At 43.8% G+C, this 22,159-nt stretch overlaps 1 protein-coding gene across 3 annotated transcripts in view; it reads left to right on the top strand.

Moving 5' to 3' along the window:
* Positions 1 to 373: 373 nt before the first annotated feature.
* tnrc6c1 (trinucleotide repeat containing adaptor 6C1) overlaps positions 374 to 22,159 on the top strand; it is a 38,000-nt gene continuing 16,214 nt past the window's right edge. For all 3 annotated transcript variants that reach the window (XM_041062049.1, XM_041062051.1, XM_041062050.1), the window contains exons 1-4: positions 374 to 478; positions 5,252 to 5,354; positions 6,249 to 6,270; positions 16,644 to 16,997. In XM_041062049.1, the coding sequence (XP_040917983.1) occupies positions 5,292 to 5,354; positions 6,249 to 6,270; positions 16,644 to 16,997 (439 nt within the window). In that variant the 5' untranslated portion in view covers positions 374 to 478; positions 5,252 to 5,291. The remainder of the gene's footprint in view (positions 479 to 5,251; positions 5,355 to 6,248; positions 6,271 to 16,643; positions 16,998 to 22,159) is intronic.

Consider the following 22,159-nt stretch of genomic DNA (forward strand, 5'->3'; position numbering starts at 1 on the left):
AGTGTGCCCTCTGTTGGTGTAAAAACACAGCACAAGCTCCATGCTGCACAAATTGCAAGCAGAGCTGAAAAGCTATGTATCCCCACAGGACAGTGCACTTTTCACACGCAGTTTGTTGACTTGTGTACTTTCTTACTTTGGTCTGTCGCTACATATCGTAAAGAAAGGTGGTGGTGGTAGAGGGTGTGGGTTGGGGGGGTCAGGTCGAGCGCACCAGTGCAGATAGGGCAGTGATGGAGGGGCTGCAGTTGTCATGGAAACGCCGGGGGTGGTGCAAAATGGAGTGGGGGCAGTTTGTTTTGTTATTGAAGGTCACGTGGCAAGGTGAAGCTCCGCCCTCCCCTACCCGTTCCACTCCCCCCCTCCACCCCTCCCCCGTTACCACCGATTCAACCGTCTCGAGCTCCTGCTCCGGTCAGTTACTACAAAATGGCTGCAGAGGCTTCGCCGCCGCTGAGATCCTACTGAACGCTTCATGGTAGGATTCATTATTCCCTTTGGGCGTTTAGCACGACAGATTTGCACCTTGTCGCTTTACACTGTAGGAAACATGCGGGGTTTAGAAGCTAAAAAAAACATGGCAGCTGGAAAGGGAGTGAAAATATTTTGAGCTCAGCCCATTTTGACATCAGTGTTGTCTTCGCTGCGAGAGATATCCCTGTTTTTCAGCAAGTGCACGGGTTGCTGGCCTGGATTTCTTTTAGGTTTCCTGGACAGTGGCTTCATGGTGGCTTGAACTAGTTGGACTAAACCAGCCGCACAGATTTAAATGATTCAAGGGCACCCCCGTGTTATTGCTTGTTGAGTTGTCGTATTTGTAGTAGCTTGGCAGACATTGGTCGAGCGCCTGCTCTTGCATTGGTGTGTGTCGTTGAGTTTACATGGATATTGTTGCAGCTCATTCTCACAAAATGTGCTCCGTGCTGCAGGAACACAACATGCATCACCTGACTGGCAGTAAACGCATTATCAAGCTGTGTTTAGCTGCAACACTCCTGTGCACATACAGTTGCTCTTCCAGTTGCGTTTACTCAGAATATTTGTCACCTACGCGTCCTTATCCGTCCAGCTTTTCTCTTACTGAACAGCTCGTAGTTTGGTAACGGTTGGTCTTCACTTTAAAAGAAATGCTGGCAAAGTAGCTTCTGTTTATGCAGAAAATACAGAGGCTGAGATTAGAGACTCCTGCCTGGACACAGCCTTGGGATGGTTGTTGAAACTGGAGCTGAACTGCTTAATATTTTATAAAGTATTATCTGTTGGAAATGTGACTTGTCAGTCCATGGACTAGAGCTGTGTAAACCTTGACATATGATGCATCAGTCGTTGCTTCCTGTATTTCCCTCACCGCCATTGAGACAGCCATCCTCGCCGGGCTCCTGCTGCAGCTTGACACCCTGCAGTGGCACACACTCTTCATGGAGAGGGCAGTGTGTGTAGACAGGGAATGCCAGCACCCTGATGCATGTAGAGGGCAGGCTGACGTAAGCTTTGAGGCCCGCTGGTTTTACTGATGTGTTGGAGTCCCTAATTTGGGTCTGAGCCTGGCAAGGGATGAAGCAGCGGTGGTGGTGGCGGTAAAGGGAAGGGGGTGGGGGTCTATTCTGTCCCCTGCCGGGTCAGGGGCCCCAGTCAGCACCCAAGCCTCTGAAAGAGGCAGTGTGTATTCACAGAGAGGCGCCAAAGGGGGCTTGATAACAAAAACAGGCCACTAAATACTGTGATTACTATACAGCTTAGGTCATAGCCCCTGTTTCAGTTTAAAACTCTCGATGGCCTTTTACTTAGCGCTGGACTAGAGGGACTGAGGGGCATTTTGCCAGATTGTGTCATTTGGTTTGGCGGGTTGTTTGGTGTCAGTGATCAGATGCGTAGCTGGAGTCCTCAGTGGAAATGATGAGCTTGTAGTTTTTGTTTAAATGTCAAAAAAAACAAAATAGGCTGGTTTGCTCCATTAATCCTGTGCTGGTTTTTGAATGCTGTAGATTTATGTGCAGGTTACTTTAAGGCTGTTATTAGTGCATCTGACATTTTAAGTATTATACAAATTCTCTCTAAGGAGGCGTCAGACTCTTGGCAGTTTTTTTTTAAAGTAAATGCTACTTTAAAACATTTTTCTTGATCGTCCTTTGCAGAAATAAAAAATTCTATGTGAGCTCTCTCCTATGTACAAGCTATGTGATTGGAGTTTAATAAGACGTTTGTAAGGGATGTTCTTTGATCTCTCGGACCAATAAATTGTCAGCCGAGCTCATGAAAGTGTTCCCATTAGTTTTGGAGCAGACAACTGACACTGGGACTGGAGGCAGCACTGTTGGAGTGTGGCCATACAAGTTATTTTAGGGCCTGTTCGGAGCACCAGAAGTGCAGCATAAGTTTCTTTTTTCCTTGTCGTTAGCCTGGGTCAGAAAGCATTAACGTGACCACACTGAGAATAGCTTCAAGTACTTAAGAGACTGCAATCCTCTTTGCAGCGAACAAGGACTTTGTCAGTGCTTACCCAGCAGTTTTTAAACCTTCACACAAATTGAAAGGTCATAGTGACTGTTTGGTGTTTTGCTTTTTGTTATGTTTTCTTGTTGTTTTTGTGGTCTGTTTGAGGATGTGTATTTGAAAACCTGCTCAACTGTGGAGCACATCAGATATTTTTCAGAGCGCCAAAAAAACCTTATTTGCCCAAACGTGCACTTGCGAGAACGAGCAGAGGGGGCTGCGCATTCTGCCGTAGCTGTGGCGGCTGCTGCTGTGGTTGCTAGCAAGCGTTCTCCCAAGGGCTCGCCGTGCTCTTGTTTGGCTTGAAGCAATGGCATTCCTGGCTCTGTGCCCAGCGACTGCCGTCTAGCACCCCTTCCCCCATCTCTCACACGTACACACAAACCAGCCCCATCAGTCGTAGCCCCCCTCATCTTCAGTGCTTTGGTGTGGGGCAGTCAGGTATTTACGTCCGCAGCAGTACCAGTGGATGTGACAGTTCACCTTCCACACGTTGACTGTCCTTCCTCTCCATCTCCTCTCGATTTTTCTACCAACTTTACACCTGCTTTTATTAAACCGTCCTTGGTCTCTCCCCACTGTTTTTCTTTTTTCCTTTTGCCTTCCTTTGTCAGCTGAGTGTGTGTCTGGTTTTAAGAGGGACACCGAGCTCTAATCCTGTTGTTCTGACAGGACGGTGTAATTCCACCACACAGCTGAGCTCATTGGCCTGCGTCCTTCATATTGACACTCACCGTGCTTCCCCCACTACAAATGGCTGCTCATGATGTAGTTCATCCCGCTACTACAAGTAAACATCAAATTAAAAAAGCATTGGTTTAGTCTGCTCTGTGGGATTTTATTTATTCATAGAATAGACTTTGAGTTATCATTATTAATGCTCTAATTTACATTTGAAAGAAGAGCAAAACATGATCAGAAACATATTACAGTGGTTTAATTGTGTGTTCTGCCCATCCACATAGTGCTATTATATTTCCAGAAGTGCAGCAGCATCCAAGTGGGCAGGAGGTACCATTTCTGCATCCTCACCACCAGCCAGCACTCTGAGGCCAAGGGACGCACATCTGTCCAAGCCAGGCAGATGTTTGGAAATGAAACAGCAGATCTCATTGAGAGAGAGAGAGAGACGCTCCCTGTCCTGCTCGGCGACCAAATGTTTCTTAAACTGAAATCGTTATTGGTGCTTTGCTCGGCACTCACTCTCCTCATCCGGGTTGGAGGCCGACAGCGGCTCACATTAACTGGAGCATCTCCTTTATCCTCTGATCCTTCATAACACAAGCCCAGTGATGCTTTTGAAAGGAGCAGTACCCGCTATGTTTAGCATGACAGCTGAGCTACACCAGCAGGTTCCATACCAACCTCTTGGATTGAAGTGTTTGTGATGTGAACTGGTAGATCTGTCTATGGCAGCAGGATGTTTTTGTGTCAGAGCAAATACCAACAACCTAACCACAGGCCGACAATAAGGACTACACTCTCAGTTTGTCTTACAGCTCTGTTTTGCTGCTGCTCTTTTGACCCTCCAGGCCCAGAGTGCTGAAAGATGGGCTTAGTTCCTTAGTTCTTATCTCCTGCAAACATTGAAGGCATGTTCTGCGCTAGCCAGGAGCTAGTTTCACAACTAGATAGCTAAGGGCAAACTCAACTGAATTTTCTTAGCACCATGGTTGCCGTTTTCTAACTTTTTATAAGTGTTTTCTCACAGTTTTGGTTGACGTCCACCATCGATGTTAAGCAAAAGCAGTGAGGAAAGGGAACTCGTGAACTCTCTCTTGAACCCATACTCTAATGACATGTTCCAAGGAACTGACTCTGTTGCTTAACTGGAAGCTCAGTTTTGCGCTTAGACGTGTAGTGCTTGTCCAAGTTCGTCTTTCTTCTCAGTTTTCCGATCCCATTATTGAACCTCTGCAACCAAACTGATTTCAGTGCGTTGCTTGAGGGCTCTGTCTGTCTCTACCTGACTGCTCAGCAGGGCCTCAGGGAGGGCTTGTTGCCAGGCAATGGCACACACCGCTGTCGCCTGCAGCAGCATCGGCTTGGCAGGAGAAAAAGGCTGATGGTTTTATGTTCAAGCTTTAAAGAAACTGATTCCAGTGCATGTATTTTTCCAGGATAGTTTCTCTTCTCCCAGTCCTTAAAACAACTGGTAACAGGTTTCCTCTCAGGACGGAGCATTGAAGGTGTAGGTGGTTTTAGACACAGACACTAACAGATCAGAGGTGAACATACAGTCATCTACTACCCAGAATGTTTGGCATGTATTCTTTCTTTTTTTTTTTTTCTGTGGTCTGCCCCCACCTTAATTGTGTTGGGATCTGTTGCCCTTGCTGGGTGTGGAGACTGAAGAATGGGAGCCTCGTCTCATTGGTCCCTGCTATACTAGACCTGCAAGGCCTCCTTAATGGTTTCCAGAACCAACCCCAAAAACCACCAAACTAAAGCGTGTATTCACACACAGTTCAAAACCTATCCTAAGTTGTCCAAGAAATATGCAGCTCAAGAGTGAAGTGCAAAACAAACCGACATTCTGGAGTCTGGTGCTTGTATTACAACTACACGTGATTTTGTGTGTTACAACAGCAGCCGCTGACAACACAGATTTTTACCCTGGAGAACAACAATTGAACAGTGCAACTAAATGAATGTGAAGAAACTGTAGGTGTTCACCTGCTGCGTAGAACCATTCTCATTAGCTGGTGTTTGGTGTTAATGCCATGTCCATCTCTCCATCTCTCTCTTTGCATTCAAGCTGTGAGAAGAAGCAAAACACACGAGAAGAGAACCGTTTGATGGAAGATAAGAAAAAGAAAAAGCAAGAAGAGAAGAAAAAGAAAGAAGCCGCTCAGAAAAAGGTAAGCTTCTGGTCTTTTTTTTTTCACACACTCTAACACACTCATCTTTTAGCTTTAATTACGTTAATTTCTTATTTTCTTACTGTGTAATCAGAGTCTGTAAGACACTGTAAGCCCCCATTTCAGTGCTGGTTCATGTGTGGTGCCTGGCAATGAAACGAAACGCCACCTGGGCAAAATTTCCACTTCCTTTTTTCTTGGCCATTCGTTGACAAAGCAGCTGGAAATCCTCCTGCGCTATTTTAAACGTTGTGTGGTGCGCAGCCAAGGGGGGCTCTCCAGTATGCTCAGGTGTTTTCTCCGCTGTTACATCACATCAGTCACATGCATATTGAAGACATGCGTTTTGTCATGTGTGTTTCCACAGGAAGCATCAACCAGAACTTTATGTGGTTGTTACCCTCCTCTTTACCCTGCATCCCCTCACTTTTACCCCTCCTCTTCACTGTTTGCTTCAGTGGGTCTGTTTTTGGTGTTAGCTTAACAGGTTAGCCTGCTGTTCTCAGTAGTCTGTATCCTTGAGCCGTTTTTGTTAGTGCCGGTAAAAGTGTGTTTGTTTATCGTACAAGAGGAACATTTGTATTATCTGTTTTACTTTCTATCTTGCTACAAGCCCAGTGACCCCCTTTCAAAACATCGAGCAGAAGGAATGAACATGAACCTCTCTCCATGTCAACAGACGAACAAAACTAGCCCCTGAACATTTTGTTACAATTGCTCGATTGACTACTCGTGCAGCTGGTGAGACAGCCAGTGCGACTGGGGCGTTGATGGAACTTTCACATTGAGGCCCCACAGTTTTCACTTATACATGGAAAAGATGTCATTTTAAGCTATCCTTTCCATCATAGTCTTCCTTCTGTTGCTAATACATTTTTCCTTTTTTTTTTTCAGGCCACAGAACAGATAACCAAAGGTGAGTTGTGGCTACTTGTGTTTAACTTGTTTAAATAATATATTTTGCACCACCCACATAAAATTGGTACATCCAAGTTCATTTATTTATTATTATTATGTTTTTTGCCTACGAGCATAAATCTTCCTTTGTTGAGTGTTACAACGTGCTGCACATGCAGTAACATGAGGTTCCTTGTCTAACACGAACCTTGCCACGAGTTTGTGATATGATGTTTTCAAACAGTAGGGAGGCTGATTTTTTCGGGTGTGTTTATTTGTGTATCATCCAGATGAGACGGATACCTCAGTAAGTCTGTGCAGGATTTGTTTTTTTTCTCTGTTCACTGCTGTACAATTTGTATGTTAAACCTACAAATATATTTAACTGAGAACATTAGTAGCAGTCAGGTGGTCCATACTACCTGAGTCAAAATGGAGGCCAGGTGCCCACACAAGCCTAATAAGGAGCGTGGGAATGTTCCAGCTGTTTCTCCGGCCTCCCCATGGGCTTCTCAGGCATACCTAGGAGGGTAGAGGTGAGGAGGAATGTCAGAAGGGAAGAAAACAAAGCAAAATAACCACAAAACAATCAAAAGACAGAGAAAGAGAGCTGAATAAAGTTGGCTAAAAGGTGACTTCAGTAGGAAAGAGTGTGCTTAGCCTAGCAGGTTTTTGAACTCCTGCTCCCTGGCAGCTGCATACCCACTCTTCACTTTGTCTCCCCCAAGCCAATACTCTTAATGACCAGAGAGACACCAATAGGCAGTGATGGACTGTAAGTTGGCCCAGGAGCAGATCTCCTTGTCAGGATAAGCAGGCAGATGGGAGAGGGACTTAATGTCTTGCAAGGGACAGGCAGGCTGAAATCTGATTAGAACTTGTGGTAGACTTTGGCAGATTGGCCTTACTGCAGTTTAAAGGTAGCAAGAGAATGAACACCTATTTACAAATGAGTGTCTTTGTGTTTTTGTACCCAAAGCTGTGTTCGGACAAGTGTGCATGTGTCATTTTTTTTTAGCTAATTTTGTTTAAATCTGTAAAAAGGAGTAGGTTGACTCGTGTTCTTTTCTTGTGGCTGCATACAACTGAGGAGAGTCAAGGGTCAGCGCCTTGACCTCCCACTCTTTCCCTGAAGGATGAGTTAATGAGACTGTTCTGTCACAAAGGTGCCCCCTCCTACCCCTTATTCCTCTTGTCTGAGTCACCCTCAGCCCCTCACAGTTTGCTGCACTAATGAATGTGATCTGGGTTAGCTGTGTTAGTATTCTCTTTGTCTCTTATCTACTTTGTGTTGTTTCGCTGCATCTGCAAATTGACCTATATACTACGCTTTTCTCTGCATCTTCAAACTGGGCTGTGATTTGTACAATTATTCTCTTGGCTGCTGCTCATAACAGCGATGTACCGTGACCTCAATTAACTGTGATCTTGTCCCCCTTAAATATCATATTTGACTTTTTAGAACATTGTATATAGTTGTGTACTACATTGTGCCCACAGCCATCGTCCAGCCGTTTGATGCTGTGGTGAGTTTTCGATAGGATTGCTCTCAACAGAAGAAACTCAGGATTGTAATTAAAAGATTTCTTCAACTAATGAATTAGTTTATTTTAATTCAAAGCCTGTTAGAGGGTAGAAGGATCCCTAAAAGCATATTTATAAATGTTATCTCTCAGTCACCCCTTTTGACAGAATTAGCGATTAATTGACTAATCAACAAAGGAAGACAGATTGTCTGTGATCCTAATGCAAGGTACACTGGGAACTAATTAGGAGAGCAGTGCTAGCATGGAGGCTGAATAAACAGGCATCCATACACAGGCGATCTCCAGGAAGACCCCGAGCACCATAGTAACAGTACACCACCTCCTGTCTGATTTTAGCAGAGAGGCCCACCCTGGGACCAGCAGGAGGAAGGAGCAGAGGGAAAGGGTTGTACCAGAGGGTGGGCTGTAAGGAAAGAGATGGGATGAATTGTTGTCATCAGAATTACGTAGGGAGGCAGCAGCTAAAGCAAGGTGCCTTTGGTTGATGTAAGAGAGCTGGAAAACAGACAAGAGAGAAAAAGAAACCAACGGAGCCATGTGAAACTGTGAGAGTGCGCTCCAGTTTCCTGTTTGCCGGCACAGCTGAGGGGGCCCTTGGTAGGAAATTTCTACTGGCTTGTCTCTGTGACACACACACACATACTTTCTTTTTCTCAGTCCCCTGATGTGACTGGCAAACATCAGCAGCTCCATATGAACATTGTATGCCTCTGAAAACACACACACAGGTTTACCTGACTACTCACAAATACTACACAGATCTCTCCACGACACTAGCCCACTCTGACAATGCTGTGAATTTTATTTGCAAATGCAGCACATTCACCTCCAAATACCAAAATACTCATAGGGCTGTTTTCACACCTAAGCTGTTTTATATATTCACACTTTGCGTTAGTGCAGTTTGTTTGAGCTGGCGTCAAAGCTGTACATTGAACTCTGGGTGCCCCAGACCGCCTTAAAAGGAGGGTCATCCCGTTCCAAGAGAATTCTGGTGCGGTTCACTTGTGGTTTAAAAACAAAACAGACCTTACCGCAGGATTTTACGATGGCAGATATGTGATTTTAGCATGATATGATTTCAAAACCTCAGCTGCTATTAAATGCATCTGCTGATCATGAACTGTTCAGGAAGTGATTTTATGAGGGATCTGCAATGTTTATGCAAATCATCTGCCAACCATGGTAACACGTGACAACAGTACGTGAGTGAAAGGAAGCTCAGAAACAAAGTGGCAACTGAATAACCCTGCCGCCGTAATGCAACTGTAAAAGATACCTTTTTGTTTAATCTGGTCAGGGTTATTCCTGAAATGAGGTCGAGTAGTATTCTCAGCCAATAACACATATAATCAGTTATTTCTGCTTGCGCTCCTTGTGACACCAGAGCAGATGAATGAGCATATAAAGTAACGTAAAGTGCAGCGTGACTTACTGTCAGTCACCAGAATTTGATTTTCCTCTGTGGACTCATGTAGCACGGATGATGTAGAGTGACAGGTATTAAAAAGTCTTTAATTTACTGAAGCCAGATATTTTCTCGTGCCTGCTCTACGCAAAAATGTTGTGTCTGATTTCAGACATTGTACACCCATAATCTAAAAGTGGCATTGCTGTGACAGTGCGTTTGTGCAAACAGGAAGCTGTTCAGTCCTTTGTTCTATGAAGTTTTAGTCTGCACCATCAGGTCTGTTGCAAGTACTGTCAGTCCTGCTGCTACGGAGGTTCATCAGCTCAGAACGGATAAATCCGGATTTTAGCAAAAATTTTAATGAAGTTAAATAAATTTTAATTTTCAGATGTTTAATCCATCCATCCATTGCCTACCGCTTATCTGGATCTAGGTCACATTAATTAAATTAACTATATCATTAGAAATTGTGGTTGCTAAATGTAATCTAATAATAATAATTCTCAGCAGTACTGTCCCTGTCATAGCTTGGCCAGTTGTGAAGGAGATATCATACTGCATTCTGTGTGGTGTTAGCCTAAAATCACACTGAAACAGAACATGTAGAGATACCATCAGTGTAAATGCCATTTACTTGTTACTCAGAAATCAGTGGTCTGAAGAAACGTCATAGGAAGGCCCTTTCACCTTCCTCCAAGCCCGTCAGTGGAACATTCTACCACCCTCAAGTGCTGTAATGGTCATTTCACTACTTCAAATGTCACTAGTGTATCACAGTAGAAGTCAACATCACAGCAGAGCCAAAACCTTTATCTGTGTTTGCTACAGAAAAGTTGTAACTTCACAACCTTGAATAGTCAGTTCCTGCGTGACCAACCCTCCTCAGGAAAGTACCAGATTACATAGTGCAGTAGTATAAGGGCATCGGCTCCATCACAGCTGCTGGTTCCCACAGCCGAGGCCGTCTGCCATCAACAAGCTGTACTTGAGTTAATGTCTAAGGGTTAATGAGCTGTTGTGTTTCTGTTCATGCTGTGCATTTTTATCCCTATCAAAGATGGGGGGGAGCTGTGTGCGTGTGCACATCAAGTCGCACATTTACATAGTGCAATAAAAGATAACATTATTATAAAGTAGTGTCGCAGCAGTAATTTCATAACAGATTAATTTGCCGTTTTACATTCTCTTAATTACGCCCAGCGCTTTGTGTTGGAGAGTCATAAATTGTGGTGCGATCAGGAGGGAATTTATACCAGTGTGCCTCTTGTCATCGTCACCGCCTCTTTTTGCATGTGTTATCCCAAGGAGCACAGTTGAAATGGATGCAGCCGCCGTGATGATTAACTACGTTTTAAAGAGCAACAGAGGTAACGGCTTGATTATGCCGTTGTGGAGTGTTGCACAATAAATTATGCATACGTGCTCATGGCCAGTAAATGTATCGTCGCTCTCTGTATTTAAAATTATCATCAACACAAGTGACCTGGTCTCTTCAGGGCATGGCGTAATCTGACCAAAAAAGAAACAGCTTCAAGGGACACATAAATGTTAAAGAGGTTAGCCTGTCATGAAAAACTCAAGATGCCTCTGAATGTTGGACGATCTATTTTTGCTTTTCTCTAAGCACATGGAGGTTAGCAGGTCAGATGTGTGTTTATGTTAAGTGGTTTTATTAGATGTGAATTGACGGGTGGTATTAGAATTTCTGGTAATGGCAGAGAGAGGTTAGCTTGTTAAGAATATATTTTCAGCTCTGTAATGTGGGAAAATGTCAAATTATTCCTTCTTAAAATTTGATACGTTTGAATGAAACAAAATATTTAATCATTAGTGCATCTTGTACAATATAAAATAAGTTGTTTGTGGCATTTCCTTCCCAGAAAAAAATTGCACCCTCTCGCATTTTCTGTGTGAGGCTAATTTTGGGGTCTCAAGCTTTTTTCTTTCTTTTTTTTTCCCAATGACTCTTGTTGGCCCAGCGGGCATCGCACAGGTCAAGAGGACAGGACGTTCCACTCTCTTTCACACATCACTTCCTCTAAATCATAACAGACAGTGGAATCTAGTGTGGCTGCAGCTGTTGGCACAAAAGGCCAGGGACATGGTAGTGGTGAGTCCTGGGAAGCTGTCTCTGTCTTTGTCATTTTCCTGTCGTCTGAAACCAGCTTTGACGATGACGCGTCCGCGGGTTGAGAATAGTTCTGTTCAAAAACACTTATTAAAAGACAAGACTGACTGTTGCTGGTGAAAGTAACTGGCGTTGAATTACAAGCATATTATATCACTCAGGTGTGTGATGGTGTTGCTCCATTTGGATAACTAGTTTGATAAATGTTTTGATCTGTGCAGCATCGTGTTCTTCACACTGTGCTGTCAGACACGAAGTTCTTTGAAATAGCATTTTTGTCTGTGTTGAATGTGATGCAGCAAGGGAGGGTTTTCCCTCTTAACTACAGTGTCATATTTATTCACTTCTAATTAAGCCCTTTAATCTTCTCTCTTAAGAGGTGCGCTGCTCACATTTTAAAGCCCACAGGAGGAAAGAGATGGAGAACCCTAAAGACGCACGAGTCGTTGCTACTCTTCTCTTACGCCTCTTCACTATTAGACATCTGAGAAGGATCTAGTAATTTCTCTGTTTTCCCTTTATACTTTAATCAGAGTAGTGTGCTGTGACACATTTGGCAGCAACACCAGCTATACAGTGTACTTGAAATACAGTGAGATGACCCACACCTTAGAGAACTTCCAAAAAAAAAATTGATGCACATGGATGAAAGAGCAATAGTCACATATTTACTCAAGAAAATGATTTTTGTGTGGGTTTAATGTTTGGATTCAGCTCAAAGAACTAAATATGCAACTTCCAGATTCCCTCCAGATTTTATTTTGTTGAGTATGTTTCCTACTGGGCATTGAGCAAGAGTGACCCTGTTCGGAACAACATAATGTTCTGATGTTCTGTGCAGAGTTTGTAAAAAGCTTCATTCAGGCCTCAACCCGCCCGATTACAGGCTCAGCTATGGAAAGCTTATAATCAGTCAAAAAAAATGACTTACAAAACGCATACAAAAACTTTTGTATGCGTCTCTGTGTCCACTCTCCACCCAAGAGCGAGGTGACCCACTTCGATGAATGGAAAGCAGAGTCAGCATGGTGCTATTATTAAACCTCAAGGTAGAAGTGCGCTGATAGTATTGGAATAGGCAGTGATCCATCTCCAATGCACTTTTACTCAGGTTTACATTTGAAGCTGTGCCAGTATCAGTGCTTGTGATAAGTGTCTTGCTCTGTGCACAATATTAAATTTTATTGAAATGCTTTATACAGTTCGTATGAGCAGCACCTTTTGTTTAGAAAAAAACTAAGGATTCTGTTTTACTGTTGTGTTGTTTACAAGCTTAAAGGTAGCTTGCTTTCACTGTATTAACAGTCACTGCTTCGTATGTAATTTAACGGAATTTATGTATTTAGCTCATAAATGTGTTGCTGTATTTTATTTTTACAGCACGTCAATACTGGGCATCATTATTAATCTAACAGGCCTGAGTATTTTAAATGGTACTAACAGGGTCTGATTTATTTATGAAAGCATAAATGAAGTAAGCTTCTCCTGTTGGTCCTGAGTAGTCGGTATCTGTGCACCTCCCCGGTGAAACTCGCACACAGAAGGATCCTTTATCTTCAAGGTCATGTGGCCTGTTTTTCTGCTTTTACCCAAGAGAGCCACCGAGGGGGAGCGCTGGCAATGTTCTCAACCCTCTTCTTCTCTTCCATCTACCTTCAGCTCTCTGATATCTTCCCAGACAACCTCCCCCCAACCTCTAGGTCTTAAACAGTCAGACAAGCATGCTATCATCTTCCCTCTCAGAAAATTAAGACCCCTTTTAAAGTGGAAAATGGGATGTCTTCTTCTGTGTGAAGCACACACAGCCCCAAGGCCCCGGTTTGATGTGCATCTTTGATGAAGTGGGAATTCTCCTGTGCACCCGCGCAGCTGAGGACTGTGTTTTTGCAAATAGACTGTCAGAGAGAGTGACTCTGATCTCTTTTTTCTCTATTTCACTTTTTTTCTGCAAAGCACTGCCTTGTGAGACTTAATAAGGCTTAATAAGCTACTCCTTGCCATTGCCAGAGGTACTGTTTGTTTTTGTCTACTGATCCCCTTCCTAACCCAGAATTAATCTACAATTTTCCTCATCAGCATAATTGGAAATATTCGATCATTTTTACTTGCATGTGTTAATCAGTTTGATATTACCAGTGTTACTGAATGTGCAGGACTCGCGTCACTCTTTTGAAAAGAAGATTTCAAAGCAGCGTGCAATACTATAGGCAAATAGTAGTCTGATTGTAAGCGGATTTAGACCCAAGCTGGTTTCAGGCAGTGAGACTCGATCTCACAGTGGAGCGCACAAGGGGGTGGAGACTGTCTCTCTCTCACATACACACATACACACACACACACACACACTATTCTCTTCATCACTCACCCTCCCTGCTCTACCTCCTTCCCTTTCTCCGGTATGTACGGTTCTCTCTTTTGCTCTCCCTCCCGCTCCCTCCTCATCTCTTCCCTCTGATTGGCTAACAGATCAGCCAGCCAGCTTCCCCCTTCCCCCCAGCTTCCAGAAAAATCTACGTCACACATCAGAGAGTCCCAACTGTATAACGATCGCCTCCATAACTATTATTACACATTGTGGCACAACCACAAAGTCCTGTTTTTAAGAGGAAATCACCTCTTAAAATCTGTGGGGGAGAGTTGGCTAGGAATGATTGTGCCCATCTGCTGCCTGTAATACAGTAATAACAACAAGAGGATAATAGTAGATCACAGTGAATGAAGGAGAAAGGGAGAGGGGCACACACGAAGGTGGGGAGGGATGAAGCACAAGAAGGGAGAGGAAATGGAGCAGATGTAGAGAAATCCAGCGAAAGGCGAGCCCCAGCTCCAGAGCTTCCCCCTGGTTCCTGCAGGGAAAGGGAGACTCGCAGACAGATATGGGTGAAACTGGATCAGATCGTGCAGTGTGGTTTTAGTCCACAGAGGGGTTGCGGTATTGGAGGCAAAAATCGCATAGGAAACCCCCCCTAACATACACAGTCATGACAGACATAAACACACAGAGAAGAATGAGGAAGAGAAGCAGTTGGTTGTGATTTGTGAGCGAACATGTCTGTCAGTATTTACAAGGCTGTGCAAATCTATGTTCCACGACACCATCCTGTCCTCTCCCCTCAGTGTGGGCCTCAGCATTACATAACTCTTTGTTTTTGTGTGTGTCGGGCTGGCCGCATGTGTGCGAGTTATTCATTGCTTCACTGCACACACTCGGGATGGCAGCCAGTGGCGAAGCACTGCTCTTTATAACTCATTTAGGCCACACAAAGATTTTCTTATGGCTGCCTTTTACAAGGTTTTTTTTTTCCTCTTTCCCCCTTTGTATTTTATTACCAGCGAGAAATCCAAATACCATTTTAGCTTAGTGCACATTACTTTCGATCAGCTGATGTTTGGGTTTGTTCTTGAACAGGATGTGTAGGTTTTAAACACATTTTTTGCACCCTGTTTACAGTCTAGTTTACCAGCTTATTCTATTATGTAATGAAATGTACTGAGGCGATTATCCACTGTGCTGCTTTGTTTCCCATAATGCATCTCACCCAGCAGCGGCTCTGTGACCCTGCGCTGATCATCCTGTTTGACTTAGTGGTGACCTCTAACCTCACACTTCCACATTCAGCCACAGTATATTAGCCTCTTGAGGACTCACAGCTTTGGTTTCAAATTCACTCGCTATATTTATTGTAAGTGTTTTTAAGGTAAAACAAGACATTTGAAGATGTCATATTGGGATGGATGTTTTTCCCAATTTTTCACATTTTGTTTCCCAAACGACTAATGGAATAATTGAAAAACTGATGAATCAATAATAAAAATAAGTTTTGTAGCCGTAATATCAAATGACAGTGTAGTGTGAGAGGGGTGGTAAAAAATAATTGTGGTAGTGAGCTTACAGAGAATTGTCACCTGAATCTGCAGCTCTCCGTGGGTTTACAGAGCGTTAAACTAAGTTTCAGCTCATTGTTTATATGTCCGGCCCATTTACTGTTCTGGTTCACTTTCATCGCTCTCATAGTGTTAAAAGCCAACTGTACACTACCTGCTCAGCATCAAACAGCAGAGAGACAAAATTAGTGACTGGCTGGTGAACATAGTGGAGGGTTTAGAGGCTAAGGAGCCTGATAATTCACTCAGGAGTTGGTAGAGACCAAAAGCAGAACTAAAACAGAGTGAAAATTGGACTTAAATTTGTTTGATGGCCAGAAACACGACTCCAAATGAATGCTAATGTTGCTCTGTAACTGTTGGATGTATAAATAGGCAACTGTTTGCTAACAAGTTCACTGGATCAACTTAAAAAGTGGTGACAAAGAAAGAAAGACAAAATTGTATTGACTACTAGTGCTTCCCGAAAGCTTGGCTGAAATGTTGCAAAAAAGATAAGACAGAGAATCCAAGCCAAACACACACCACGGGAAATGGATGGTCAGAGCCAAGGTGTGTGTGTGAGTGAGAGAGAGGGAGGAAGGGAGACTCACACTCTGTTGCTAAGGGTAACTAAAGCTAGTGGGACACAAGCACTTGGCTCCAGCAGCTGTACGAGCAGTTAATAACTAACAGCTTTGGTAGAGCACTGAGAGGTGATCGTTTCAGGGGCCATAACCTGCCACGAACCATGAATAGCTTATGTTGATGGGGCGGAGCACACTTTACAGTACTGTCCTGATGGAAACAATGGCCTACAGTAATGCAACAGGCAGGTGAAGTCTATTATGTGGTACTTGACCTCTTCATCACTTCTCATCTGCGACCGGGCACCATGGCGGACTGTGAGAGTTGTGTGTCTTGGCCAGTCCTAAAGGTTGAAGGTTTACTACAGTACCACCCTGAGATTATTACAGTCCTCTGGTTCTCTAAAGAGCAGCCATGTGTTTAGACTGACCACTGCCTAGAATGAAGCCTCGGGCAGGCAGGAGAGACGGCGAATCTTGTGCATTTATAGACATCTCCTCATTTGCCTTTCCGAATTTAACATCGTGGTTCTCATCCAAAAGTGACCATGGCTTTGAAAAGAAGCAGTGGAGGAAATGCTCAGCCACAGCAGATTTCCAGAAAAGACCTAAGCTGCACTGGTGGCTGTTTTTTGTGCAAGAGAAGTAACTAATATATTCCAAATATTTAATATAATTAGCATATAATGGCGATTGCAACCACCATGCAAATTGACTCACCAATAAGTAACTCGTTAGTCAATAATTGTTTTGGCACTAGTGTGCACTCAACAACTCTGCCTTTGCCTAATGCTCCTGTAACCCCCACTCCCCCATTCCTGCATTTCTGCTCCCCACCATCCTCCACTTCCACAGTGCCAGACTCTGCCAAGCTCGACCCCACCCCTCCTCTTCCCCCCATCAACCCCAGTGCCGTCCCGTCTGTACCCCCAAGCAGTGGCGATGGCAAGCGCACCCCCTCCGGAGGTCAGCCGCAGACAGCACAGCAGCCCCAGACTCTGCTCCAGCAGCGCTACCCGCCCAGAGAGGTGCCCCCTCGCTTCCGCCAGCAGGAGCACAAGCAGCTTTTGAAGAGGGGCCAGCCTCTGCCCTCTGGGACCCTGCTTCTCGCCACCACAGGACGTCACTGCACTACTGAACCTGCAGCAGCAGTAGCTGTACACTCCTCTCCCTCCTGCTCCTCTTCCTCCACAGCCAGCCTGCCTACAGGTCAGCCTAGAAACTCTGTTGGCGAGTCACTATCTCTTATTTCCGTTTTTTCTTTTTTTTTTTTTTGCAAGTTCAGAAAGGAGTGGTAAATATCAGTATAGTAGATGTGGCAGTGGAGGTTGCTACAGTAAAGTTGAAGGTTGTTGTGGATTACTTACATTACTTATGATATATATCTAGTATATTAATGGCCTGACATGGATTAGATAATGTGAGTTTACCTTTACTGAGAATGGTGAGTGGAATTGAGTAGCAAATAGGGTTATTTTAAGCTGAGCAAACACTGTGCGCTTTTATTCATCTCGTACATCGTGTTAACTCACACTACACATTTTAATCAGCCTTTCTGCACAGCAGCACACCTGCAATGTTTAGACTACAGGGGCCAGTTGACCGGCCTCGACATTGCTACTCACATTGAAACCTGATCGATTTTTTTCAAGTGACAGTTCCTTTAAGTTTTTGTTCAAACAAGACAATTGTGTCCTCTGCGATGTTGACAAAGAGAGAGAAAGGAAGAGTGCATTTTTACCATGAATGGAGAGTAAGACGATGAAAGGAAATAAAAATGGAGCCACAAATGCTTACAAGATTCAGACAGTATGGTCTGTTCTGCACTGAATTTCAGTTTTATAGCACAGCAGTCTCAGTCAAGTCTACAGTTTTAGCCACAACATGTAAAATACTACTCTAGCAAGGTTAACACCAGCTTATAACTGCTCCTTTGACAGCAGCTGTGTGGAAAATGAGACCACGGAACAAATATTTCTCACATGTAAGAAGTCCAAATCGATTGTCTAACTGCCAGATCCTTGAACCTTAAGGTAATTAATCAGGTGTCGTGACCCCTTAGAAGAGCATCTGAACAGTCTGATCCTAAAAGTAATTGGGGTTGACCAGTTCAGGGTAAAAAAAAGTCAGGTTTAACCCACACAGTATCTGAGGCTGCTCCGATAAAAGAACATGTTAAAATAGTATTTGCAAATACTTGGAAAATACTTGGCATTCAGCAAATACTTGGCATTCAGGAGGTCTCACGTACACATTTGTATAATACATATATAAACCTGACAGCTGTTTTACGTGCATTTGACTTATATAACCTGTGGTGATGATTGTGGTTGTGTTTTGCACAGATTGGCACTGGCGTTCTAGTCACTCATGTCTGCTCTTGTTTTGTTGTTTGTGTGGCACTGTGGTTGTAACAGTGTGGTGTACCTGTAGAGCAGCGCAAAGGCACTTGCATCACAGGTGCTGCTGACTGTTGTTTATTTTCATTCTGCCTCTTACCTGGCTGGGAATTAGAAATGGGGATAGAGGAGTACAGGGGTAGAGGATGGAGAGTAAACACAGCTGGCTATCTCTGTGTGTGTGTATTTTCTTTCCTGGAGCTGTGCATGTCACAGTAAACCAGGTTGCCATGTATTTCCAAATGGTAAAGGTCTGTTCTGTCTGTCTAATAACGAATCATCTGCTCTTTAATGATGATGATTAAAATTCTTTTTAGGGCACTTGGCACTTTTCATTGTCTGGGAAAGAAAACAAATTTTACCAGAAGTGTATGTCTGAGCATCATCCAACTCCTCTGATGCTGCTTGAATGCAGCTCTATCTCCATGGCAATGAGATGTTTATCCTGTCTTCGTCTCCTCCTCCTCCTCCTCCGCCTCCTCCTCCCTCTCATCATCATCCTCCCACTCTTCGTTAAGCTTCGCTGACAGGCCCTACAGTATTTCCTGGTTTTTTGGAGGAGGAGCAATATGTAGCTAGCTAGTTGGCTGAGCACCTCAGTGGGCCTGACCTGGCACTGATAGAAAGAGAGTGAGAAGGAAAGAAAGAAAGGAGGAGAGAGCGAGCATGGCAGAGGTCCAGTACTGTGGGCTGAAGTGACTCATGGCTTACGGTAAAAGCTGCTGCTTCTCTCCGCCCCTCTTTGGCAGGCCTGCTCTGCTCTGCTTTGCTTTCTGTGTGTCTTTGAACTGACTGATTACATTAAGACAATCAGACAGGAGGACTTTCCAGACTGAAAGTCAGATTGGAGTCCAGTGGGAGGGTTTTCGTATATTCCCATACAGATATTGCATTCTGAACTGTAACATAAAAAAAACACTCAAGGCAGCTCAGGAGCCTCCCCTTTACGAATCTTCATGTGTCTCTTCAATCATCTAACGTCTCGGTTTAAAAATCTCACAGCTCGCTTTCTGTTTGCAAGTATGCAGCAGTGTGATTTAACACACATACACAGCAGCACAGGTAATCCCACCTTCGTCACTCTGTGCCTACAGCCTTGTCTGCTGATACGATCGTTCCCCCTGCCTGCTACTCATTTCTTCATGATAGCTAACAGTAGAAGGCACACTGGCCGCATTCATTCCCTCGCTTCTCCCTCCTCTCTCCATCAGCTGACTCCACCTCATCTAACCCCGTCTTTCATTACCCGGTCACATGTCGGCTCACTCGAAAAGTAGGGCTGATAAACGTGGCTCGTGTGTCCATCTGTGTGCATGTGCCCGTATGTAAACACAAACATTCTCTTCCTCTGCAGTCTCAGCTCTGTGTCACTGCTCAGTTTGACACACACAGTATTACTCCGCTGTAAATGCAAGCAGCAGCAACCTCTGATATGTTTTAAGCATACAGCTGTTTTCTCAAATTAAGTGCATTTATTGTTCTTTGTGTGCCAGTAATGCACACCTCAATCCCCACCTGTTTAGTGTGATTGTAAATTAATCAAAGAATTAGTAGTCTCATCACTCAAGATTTATTGCTACTCCCTTTTGCATTTGTCTAACACTCCCTTGTTGCAGCCCATAAAGTAATGATCAAGGTTTTATGTACCAGTAGGCATTGTACTTGCTAAGAACAACAGAGGCCGACACCAACAAAAAAACATCTGAATGTAAACAGGCCTCGTCAAGTGAAGGAACAATGCGGCTAATGTGCTAATAGCTTGTCTCGCAGAGAACAGAGAGAGTGAATGCAAGCTAGACTTGATGTGCTCTTTAAGTCTGCTGATGATGCTGTAAAAGAGCCTTGGGAATCCCCTCAAAGAGGACTGGGACGTCTTGTGATGTGATTAAACATCAGCTCTCTGTTAACCACAAATGTTCAGCGCTTGCTCTCTCTCTCTTTCTTTTTTTTTCTAGCTCGTCTCACTCGCTCTGCGCCTCTGCTCCTCTGACGTTCTCTGCCGTGCATCTTGTTGTTCTCTGATGCACGTGTTCACCTCCTCCGCCTCTGCTATACCAAGACCGCAGTTCTCACATAGTCTCACTGGCCCCAGGGCACCCAGGATTAGTTGGGCTGCACATACTATATGTATTTCTGTCAGTCTTCCCATTATTATAGCGTTCTCCCAATGTTGCCTTTTGCTTGGCTAACAATCCATATCCCAGGGCCCTTTCATGTGGAGGAGGCGTGAGAGAGCTAGCTATTTTAAGACTGGCATGCTGGAGAAAGCCCTTGACCTGGTTTATCCTTTAGAGGAGGAGGAGAAAGAGGATACTCACAGGCAAACATGACGACCAGATGTCTTAGATGTGTATCTTTGTAAAAGCCATGTTTGCTTTTACCTCTGTTACTCTTTCCCCTTGACATAATAACATTGCTAAGCAGCTGCAAAAAAAGCATCTATAGGGAGCAGAATTTTTTACATATTCCAGTATATGTTTTTGTACAGTTCTGTTTTGTATCCTGATGTGCCGCTTCAGCATATTCCCAACAGCAGTAGCAGTAACAAAATGCAAGTCTTGGCTCCATGTATGGTTGACGGCAGCTGACACTGTCTCCTGTTCCACTTTGTCATGTCAGGAAATGCAGGCCAGTGTTGCAGTGTTGCAGTGCGCTGCCCTGACCCTGCCTCACTCAGACCTTTAAATCTCTGTAACACAAAATCCAGCTGATTTTGTCGACTATCCTAAACTCATGCACATACAGCAGCATATAAATCTACTGAAATCGCCAAGTGGCTACGGCATTTTATCTTGTACCCTGTTGAAATATGGGTGTTTAAAATGCCTGTGGTGGTAACATTTTAATACACCAGCTGCCTGTTTGAATAATGCCTCTTAACACAAATGCTGTTTTATAAAGAGGTTTCATTTTACTGGATGTAGGCCCTAATTATAATTTGCTTATTCAATACTCAGCTGCTCTAACACGCGTATTATGTTTAAAAACATTGTAGTCAGGTATAGTTTATGCTAAAATGCAAACATTCAGGCTTGCAACCAACAAATACTTCCATTATCAGTTTATGCGCTGACCATTTTCTTGATTAATTAATAAATTGTTTTATCATGAAATGTCAAGAAGTAGTTAAAATGGTAGTTATTAGTTAATATGTCAAAATTAAAAAAAAAAAAAACTAGTAGAACTAAAACCAAACTTTGTTCCTTCATTATAGGAAACTACACATTTATTTGGCTGATGTATAATCCTTACAGTGATACAGTCATACAGGCACACAGGGACACAGTGATGTGCTGCTTAAGTGCACCAAATGAAAAACAATTGGGATGTGTGATCATTAAACACAGAGATAGCACATTCCTGGGAGGTGTGGTTCATGTCTGTTTTTGCGTGTGTCTGTGTGTGTGTGTGCGTGCGTGTGTGCGTGTGTGTTTGCGTTTGCCCGTGTTTGCCCGTCGGAGAGCTCGTTCATCTGGCTGGCAGCATGCATTGTCAGCTCTGTACCATCCAGTCTCTGTGCCCCTCAGGGACTTCATTAAGCTAGGATCAGTCCAGCTGAGGCCCACACAGCTCTCCCAGATTACTTGCTCCTTCCATCTCTCAACATCCATCTCTGTCCTTCATTTTCTTTCCTGTCTTTCTTTGTACGTTCAGTCCTCTTGATCCCTATTTACCTTTGAATGCTTCATGCTGTTGTTGTGCTTTACGAGTGTTTCGTGGTTGGGGTCAAGTCGGCAAACTTAATTTTGCCAGTTTTACTGTCACCATGTAGCCAAGCGAGAGCCAGAGTACTTACTGACTGGACACAGGTAGATGATATCCTACCCAGAAGTGTCCCCGTCCTCTGTTGTTATGATGGCAGGCAAACTTGTACTTAAGCCATCACAACTTAATGCCTAACCCCTTACCCTAACCTTAACCTAAACCTAATTCTAACCTGAACCTTGAAACCATGTCTTAACCCTCAAACAT

This window comes from Toxotes jaculatrix, chromosome 18 (assembly GCF_017976425.1).
Source record: "Toxotes jaculatrix isolate fToxJac2 chromosome 18, fToxJac2.pri, whole genome shotgun sequence".
Lineage (NCBI taxonomy): Eukaryota > Metazoa > Chordata > Actinopteri > Toxotidae > Toxotes > Toxotes jaculatrix.